This window comes from Quercus robur, chromosome 4 (assembly GCF_932294415.1).
Source record: "Quercus robur chromosome 4, dhQueRobu3.1, whole genome shotgun sequence".
Taxonomy (NCBI): domain Eukaryota; kingdom Viridiplantae; phylum Streptophyta; class Magnoliopsida; order Fagales; family Fagaceae; genus Quercus; species Quercus robur.
Genome location: NC_065537.1, coordinates 32,484,241 through 32,492,960, shown reverse-complemented (window position 1 = coordinate 32,492,960; position 8,720 = coordinate 32,484,241). Strand labels below are relative to the sequence as shown.

The 8,720-nt window shown below is 36.4% G+C and overlaps 1 protein-coding gene, 1 long non-coding RNA gene and 1 pseudogene across 2 annotated transcripts; all 3 read left to right on the top strand.

Annotated features, from left to right (window-relative positions):
- Positions 1 to 690: 690 nt before the first annotated feature.
- LOC126721145 (uncharacterized) lies at positions 691 to 3,163 on the top strand. Its single transcript, XR_007653848.1, has 5 exons — positions 691 to 862; positions 978 to 1,089; positions 1,202 to 1,339; positions 1,983 to 2,087; positions 3,061 to 3,163. It is a non-coding gene; the product is annotated as an uncharacterized LOC126721145 (long non-coding RNA).
- A 177-nt stretch (positions 3,164 to 3,340) lies between these two features.
- LOC126721754 (alpha-mannosidase At3g26720-like) lies at positions 3,341 to 4,028 on the top strand. Its single transcript, XM_050424815.1, has 4 exons — positions 3,341 to 3,361; positions 3,486 to 3,626; positions 3,708 to 3,794; positions 3,978 to 4,028. The coding sequence occupies exons 1-4, from the start codon at positions 3,341 to 3,343 to the stop codon at positions 4,026 to 4,028; spliced, it is 300 nt and encodes a 99-aa protein (XP_050280772.1).
- A 1,297-nt stretch (positions 4,029 to 5,325) lies between these two features.
- Positions 5,326 to 6,894, top strand: LOC126724425 (uncharacterized; annotated as a pseudogene).
- The last annotated feature ends 1,826 nt before the right edge of the window (positions 6,895 to 8,720 follow it).

Here is an 8,720-nt window from a genome sequence, read left to right as displayed (position 1 = left end):
AGAGATTTGGGTATAAGTAAAAATGGGCACAAGGTTACATAATTTGTGGAGTAATGGCATGGCTTAATTATTGTTTGTTCCTGGGTTATAGGCTTTTTGTCTAGGGCAGCACATGGTTGCTTGATTGGTAGCGTAGCTTGTAGAGGGTCATAAGGAAGAAACACATGGTTACTTGCTCATGGTTTCACTCATATTATGTTTGAACAAGTGCTACTCGCTGGGCTTGAGTGTAGAATTTGCCTTTTTTGCGTCCAAAGAGAAGTGTTTTGCACCCGTGCTGCAGTGCTGTACCGCTCTTTAATGTTTCTTATTCAGGTTTTGGGATTTTACAACACCAAGACCCCAGAGAGAGAGAGCTTCTTATATAAGCTTCTGTGATAAAATTATGTTCTGTAGCAACTCTGGGTTGTGAGAAGAGCACTTTAAACGAGCTTCCAAACTTTGTGATATAATTACATTAGATAACAACTTTGGGTTGTCACTTGTGAGTACCACCCAAAAGTTCATAAGATTTTTTCAACCTAAAAGTATGTATTCTTATATGCTTTTTTTTCTCCATTAAATGCTACGTAATTAATTCACACTTAGATGAAATTTTACTGCTGATATTATTTTGTTTTATCTTTCACAGAGTGTTTGTATTCATATGGTGCAATACTTAAACTTATGTTCCTTTTTTATAAAAAATGTATGGCAGGTATTGGTTCCTTTGATGAGGGTCTCTGTTACTTTCATGGAGGACTGGCAACTCAAAACTTGTTAGATAATGCAGATCAGCTGCCCTGCTTTCTTTGTTGCAGCTGTTTTTTTGGTGAATATACAGTCAGAAGATTGTAAATAAAATGGGAATCCTTTCACGCAGGTTCAGTATTACTGCTGGCAGATATCACTGGAAAGATATTTTGAGAAATTTAAGAGGCGTTTTAAGTTATGATAAGAAGTTTCTTTATATAATATATGAATCTTCTTCACTGCAGTGCAGTTAGCAGAAAGCCAAAGGAGACGATGAGGCTTATCGTAACTACTTTTGTTGGTGTAGTTTTGGGTTTCTTCATAGGAGTATCATTTCCTACATTGTCATTAACTAAGGTACACAGACTTAGAATTCTTTGTCTGGTATATATTAATTTGCTTTATCTTTTTTTTTTTTTTTTTTTTTTTTTAAGATGATGGGACATTTTTCACTGTGTAAATTTTGCAGCTGAATCTCCCGCCCGGCATTCTTCCTTCCATGGATCTCTAACATGTGAGGGAATCAGGCGATGAAAAGACTTGGCTACCTGTGAATAGTATTAGTAGCCGCTCAACTGAAGCTCAAAATGTAACCAATACATCAAAGGTAACATCCTCTCATACTAGCATTATCAGAAATTTCTGGGGTTACAGGTTTTACTTGGTTTTGAACTTTGCTGAAATTAACAGGTAATCCAATATTTTTTGGAACCAGATCCATAAGCGCATTTGAGATTCTTGCACTTTCCTACTTTCTTGGGAATGCTTTTTAGTTGAAGAGATCTGAGTTTTCTGGAAAGAACTCAAAGAACCCATTTGTTGTGAATGTTAAAGTGACACCTTTTTAACTTTACTGCTTGGAATAATATGGTATCGTAATTTATATGATGCAAACATCCAATTTTTTCTTCTCTGTTGACATCTTTCAACTATTGATCAACAAGTAGTGCAGTAGAAAAAACTTTTGGATTTTGAGGGCTGGCCAGGTGAAGATAGTGGATATAATGGTGAAATAGTCTAGAAGAGAAAAATAGGGAATCACTTTTAAGGGAAAAGATACCTTATAAAAAGGGTCATGCTTCCATGACTTTTATCATTCGGTGTGCTTTACATTATTGAATACATGCATGTTAAGTATGATCATGGTGAAACTAGAAATAATGCGCGCTGCAAATTCTTAAGAAATAGAAATAAGTCATTTCTATACTTTTGTACTTACTTTTCCTGCTTCACTTATTATTCTGCTGTAGATTTGGGTTCCATCTAATCCTAGAGGTGCCGAAAGACTACCTCCTCAAATTGTTGCAGCTGAGTCAGATTTCTACCCGCGAAGATTGTGGGGTAACCCTAGTGAGGTGTGTATTTTTCTGCAACTTAAATATTCCTTGTGGTTACAAAATTTGTACAATGCCTACAACTTTTTTATTCATATGTGAATATGATGCAATTAAGAATTTCAGAATACCATTTAGTTTAGAGGTTATACCTAGTGCACAAAGCTTTCACTTTTGTCGGGTCTAGGAAAGGTCATGGTAGCCAGTCTTACCCCCCCAATATATTGGAGAGGCTGATTCCTAGACTCGAATCTGTGACCTGTCGCTTTTTAATGGAAGGCACTTGCTATCGCAACAAGGCTCGACCTTTAGAATGTCATTTAGTTTGGACCAACTAAATTAAATTATTGAAAACTGATTAAAATATGGTGTTTTTGTGAACAAATGTTTTTCTGGGATTTGTGACTTGGGATGAAGTGGAGAAGTTGTTTTACATGTGAGAAGTGTTAATGGTGTCATGTATGACCATAACATAGAAGCTATAATTTTCTTCATCAATGCTTTATCGTATATAACTCTCCCCATGTCAGTGTTTGGTGTCATAATGTTTTTAGATTTCACAAAGCTGGTCTCAAATCTGAAGAAAGGAGGACTATTTAGGTCAAGGGCCAGCATAAAATTTAGTCGCATTACATGAATTTTGATCATTTAGAGAATTGAGTTGAGTACACACAAAGAAATATGTAGGACTTCGTAAGTGAAGAGAATGATATTACTTATATTAAAAAAAAAAATGAAGGGAATGATTTTATGTTATAATTTCATACATGATGATAAAATGCATTCCTTCATGTCCAGTGTAATTCTAATACTTATTGTTCCAGTGAAAACTCTAACAGACAATAATAAAAAAAAGCTTCTCTCTTTGATGTTGTGACACTGATGCTTTAACGCCTCTGTTGATTTTTTTTTTACCCCCTGTAACTGAAAGACATCTGATGTTGGTATATTAGAACATTTTAAAAACATGGAGTGATCAAGTTGCCATTTACAGGACTTAAAAAGCAAACCACAGTACCTTGTAACCTTCACCGTTGGTTATGATCAGAGAATGAATATTGACACGGCAGTGAAAAAGGTCTCTCTCTCTCGCATTTCTTTTTCTGTGTAATTATGTGTGTGACTGAATATGTTATTCTGGCAGTTTGCAGGAAGAAAGACAATAGGAGTACAGGAAGCCTTCATGTATCATTAATGTAAGGGCTGATGTTTTTGTTATTTATTCTGCTAGGAGGTGAGACTAAGAAGCAAGTAGATGACCATATTGTAGCAAAATGACAATGTTAATTCATTCGGTTTGTGGACTTGTTTTTCTTTTATTCCTGACTAGCATGGGAAAGTCTAGAAATGAAGTTTTGTTTTCTTTTGTTTTGAAAGAGATATTTATGCTTAATCAGTGACTGGTTAACACAAATTAAGGAGAGGAATAAATCTGGGCCCAACACAGACTCTTTGGCTGAAGCTATAGCAATTGCTAACCATCATGATGGAGTTACTGGTACAGAGAAGCAGCATGTGGCATATGATTATGCACTACGACTTGCAATAGGTTACAAGGAGGTAAGGCTTGATCTGTCAATTCTTCTTGTAGTTGCGTTCCTTATGCTTTGGATCAAATATCTGAAATATCATGTCTTGCAGGCAGAGAATGTGGTTGCAGAATCACTTGCTGGCATTGCAAACTTGACATCAAAAACTGGTTGGAGTCCGCAGACTAAGTTTCATCAGGCAAATAATAAAAACTCTTTATTCCATACTAGTTGGTACAGTTTACTTCATATCTAGATGTTCTTGCTAACATTAAACATTTTGGTTTGTTATCATCATGTAATTGTATACTTCAACCCTTTATTCTCAGTATGCTAATTTATTATTATTTGATCCACTATTCTTGTCCCCTTTTTATTTCAGTGTCCACTGCTGAATATAAGTTATTGTCCTCCATCAGAAGTTGATCCGTAAAATGGGAAAAACCTGGTGAGAAGAATTCTTTAACTTGTTATTATAGTTGGAGTGTTTATGCAGTTATTTGGAAAATGAGAATGCCACTCTATTTAAGACTGATTACTTCCTGATTTATTAACTTTTCTAGGTGATTGTTGTCTACAATCCTCTAGGATGGACAAGAAATGATGTTATAAGGATTACTGTGAGTATTTTCCTTTTATCTATTCCATGTTGTGATCATTATGCATATGAAATTAACAGAAAAGAGGGTTTATCAGACAAGGGGTCATTTCCAATTGCCTTTGAGGCCTAATGGATCTCCTGCTTCTCTTTTTTTTTCTCTCTCCCCCCCCCCCCCCCCCCCCCCCCGCCCCCCAAAAAAAAAAAAAGATGAAGTACATGCAATCTATTAGCCACATAAGCATGTATTTTTCAGTGCTTGCATGAATGTGTTTTAGCATGAGCCTTTAAAATGCATGTATGCTTCAAATTAAGTGAAAATGTGTTGACCATTTATTTTTCATTCTCTTTCCACTAATTATAACCATAGGAATTGCCAATATACTACAGCAAATCAGGATCTATGTTTATAAGATGTGATGAAAATTTTAGGTACAAAAAACTGATTATATTGATTTACAAAAAAGGGCAAAAGGGAGTCTAATAATAATAGGTGTGTGCGTAGTTATGACTTATGAATTTATGTACTAACTGAGAATCTTACCTAATATCCTATGTTTTTAGATTGGAATGCTCGGTTATAGAGATAAATGGGTGCCCTAAACAGAATTATTTGGCATAATAGGATCCAAGTTGGTAGCCCAAATTAGTTGGGATTATGGCTTGACTGAATTTAGTTAAATTGTTCGCTTTCCAGTGATGAACCATTATATCCTATTGAAATATTGACACTGTAAAGCATGTCTACTAATATAGTTTTTGGATGAAGCATGACTACTCTTTGATATCTATATGAATACAAGGATAATTTTTGTGTACATTTTTCTTGGAGTTACCTGTGTACATTTTTGTTGCTACAAGTTTAATTTATTCTATGTTTCTGTGATAAGGGCATGTATTAGTTTCTTTATACATCATAAGTAGACAAGCGTATTCAATTTCAATATCTCCATTCATAATTGTGATGTTTCTCTTGTATGCTTTCCTTGTACTTGGGTTGCCTTTTGTGCTTTTTCAATGACTTATTTAGTTGTGAAAAAAAGGTGATTTCTATTTCAATAGCAATTAATCTAATATTTTGCCTACCTCACTCTGTGGACTGTATATTTGACACTTTTCTTCACTCTCTGTTCAATCTTAATGCAGCTTTTGACTGCTATATCTACAATTGATGACTTGAACTATCCTGAGAAGACAGATACGTATTATATTGTAAATGCACCCTATATATTTTCAGCATGTTGGAAGGTTTGTGTCAATACTTTACTTTTAAAAAAGTTTACTTCTTTTGCAACAAAATGCTTAATGCTCAATCGTTGGCAGGTTGTAAAGCCTCTTTTGCAAGAAAGAACAAGGCGGAAAATCCAGGTTCTGCAAGGTTGTGGAAGAGATGAGTTAATGAAGGTAAGCATGGTTTCCATTTCTATTTAGAAATCTTCTTTTACAACTGCTGATGCTGGCAGAAACATAGTATCATTATTTTAATTGCCATTAAGTTATTTCTTAGTAAGCGGTTCTATACATGGATTTGGCCTCTCTTTTTTGATAATCAAGACAGTGAATTTTATTGAAATAAGCTGAAACACTACAACAAACAGAAAGCTAAATAGTACTAACCCAGTTTGAATACAAACAAGGACAAAGCCTGATCAAGCTAAAGAAAATTACAAAAACTCTCCCAAGAAGGATAACAAGCTGCACTTTTGATTAAACTAGGCAGAAACTGCCTTCCCAAAGACAGTAGGAATTGGGGGGTGTTTGATAGTTTATGCATTACGTGATATATGTCTTACAATATTGCTTCACCCCTAATTAACACAAGCTATGGCTTAGCTTCTTAGGTAGGTCTAAGTTTTGATAGCAAATTTAATCTCTATATTGCGTCTTGTCTTCAAATCAAGTTGTGTCAAATTTTATAGGTCAAGGCAGTTATTTTTAGGTCCTCTAGTCAATCTGTATGGTGAATTTGAATTTTTCCAGTTTCTGCATCCAACTTATTAATTGTTGGTTGGTACTCTTGTAATGTTAATGAACAATGTAGGGGGTTAAGTGAAAGCGTATCAGTAACACTCACACAACACCACCCCCTCCCCCCCGACCCAAAAAAAAAAAAAACTATCCACCTGTCAAGATTTTCTTTTAATGAGCAATGTAACGGTCTCAACATTTAATCTCTCTTTCTCATGTTGCCTCACCAGCATAGATGGAATTCTTTACTGTTTTTTTTTTTTTTTTTTTTTTTTTTTTTTTTCTGCCCGCACTAGTGTATGCAATATGTATGTTCCATTTACTTGACAAGAACATTGTTCACTTGTATTCAGATAATGGATTATGGATCCCTCGCGCATTTTTGTAGAAGAGAGGGCTCTGGATCGTCCAAGCATTATAGAAATGAGGGCACTGACAACTGTTTCTCATTGGACCATGCATTCCATCAACAACTCTATAATTATATCAATCAGCAAGCTTTGTCTAAAGAGTCAACTTCGCCATTCGAACTCAGGAGTCAATGCATGTAGATTTTCCAGAGCCAAACCCAGAAGACACCGAGATCATGAAGACCATTCAAACTGAATTCCACAAGTTAGGAGCAAATGTAGCAGTGAAGGTTCCTGCGGCTCTGCAGGAATCACTATCATCGGATCAATGGCAACCTGGTTTGTTCTTAAATTTTATTTGGCAATAGATTGTGTCCTATTTATGTATATATATGTTTTTGGGTTCAATTCGAGCTTGAAATTGTAGGAGCACTTCCATTATTTTCTTCTAGAGTTGGTTCAGTTCCATCATCGGATATAAAGAATGGCAACTCTAAGGCGGTTGGAGGTGATCCCAAACCATGTTGCAATTGTTTGGGGAGAGATACAATTGCAAATGCTGCTGCTAGGGTTGGTCCTGCTAGGTTGATTCAGCTCCTCATTTTGCCACTCACACAAAATCTTATAACCTGATTTAATTGAATAGGTCCCTGTCTTCTCCTTCAGCCAGATCAGCAAATCAGACTGAGGGATTGAGCACAGAGGAAGGGATTTAATGAGCTTTGCATCCGGTGGGTAGAAGTGGCGATCAATGAGATGGGTATTCCACCACCCGGTGACCGGGTTTACAAGCATTGCTACATTTGCATCCGGACCAAAATCAGATGAAGGAGAGGAAACCTTGCCATTGTCAGATGGTAACCAAGCATCTTGGAAAATCCTAATTGATTGCCCATCACCCACTCTCCATCGCGCCCCTTTCTGAACCAAACTTCTTGCCCATAGAATGCTCTTCCATGCGAAGGAGCCCGAAGAAGATTTGGTTTCAAACAGAGAACAGTTTGGGAAGTACTTCGTTTTGAAAACCTTAAAAAATAAGGATTCGGTATCATGCAGCAACCTCCACACGTGCTTAGCTAGCATTGCTTCGTTGAACTTGCATAGGTCCTTAAAACCTATCCCTCCTTCTATTTTTGGTTTGCACAACACCTCCCACTTTTTCCAATGAATTTTCCTCCTATCACCCTTTTGACCCCACCAAAACTTACGAATGAGCATTTCAATATCTTGACAAAGGCCAACTGGTAATTGAAAGCAACTCATAGCAAAAGTCGGAATGGCTTGTACTACTGCTTTCAACAAAACTTCCTTACCGGCTTGTGATAGCAATTTCTCCTTCTAACCTTGTAACTTGCCCCACACTCAGTCTTTGATATAATTTAGGCTAGCCCTCTTATTACGCCCCACAACTGCTGGCAAACCTAGATACTTTTCATATTCTTTGATTTCAAGAACCCTTAACAAATTTTGCACTTGTTCCTTGGTAGACATAGGAACGTTCTTGCTAAAAAAGATGGTAGTTTTATCAGAGTTTATTTTTTGACCCGATGCAACTTCATACTTTCCCAAAATCTCTTGAATTTTTATCACATCTTCCACCCTTGCTCGACAAAACAGGAGGCTGTCATCTGCAAAGAAAAGGTGAGAGATATTTGGTCCATGCTTACAAAGAGAGAAACCCTCAATATGTCTTTCATTCACCACTTGCTCAATGAGACTAGTCAAACCTTCCAATCATAAAAGAAAGAGGTAGGGGGATAAGGGATCCCCTTGGCGAATACCTCTAGTCGGAATAATGTGGCCCTTAGGCTCACCATTTATCAACACTGAGTAGGTAATTGACTTAATGCACTCTATAATCCACCCAACCTATCTTGGGTGAAAACCCATTTTCTCCATAGTCCGTTGAAGGAAATTCCATTCCAACCTATCGTACGCCATGCTCATATCCAACTTTAGAACCATATGTCCCATTTTTCCTGATTTCTTCCCCATCATGTGATGAAGTAATTCAAAGGCCACAAGGATATTATCAGATATTGCCTTGTTTGATTGAAAGGAAATTTGAAAGTCTGATATGATATGAGGAAAAATCTTTTTCAATCTGTTAGCAAGCACTTTTGACACAAGCTTATACAAAATATTACAAAGAGCAATAGGGCGAAATTCAGTAACATACTCGGGGTTTTTAACTTTAGGAATAAGAGAG

What these genes read in the sequence shown, in the direction of transcription:
- LOC126721754 (XM_050424815.1), top strand. Translation starts at nt 3,341, where the DNA reads ATGACAATGTTAATTCATTCG. An exon ending in TTGCAATAGGTTACAAGGAG is followed by an intron (nt 3,627 to 3,707) that starts GTAAGGCTTGAT and finishes CATGTCTTGCAG; the next exon opens with GCAGAGAATGTGGTTGCAGA. An exon ending in CGCAGACTAAGTTTCATCAG is followed by an intron (nt 3,795 to 3,977) that starts GCAAATAATAAA and finishes TTTTTATTTCAG; the next exon opens with TGTCCACTGCTGAATATAAG.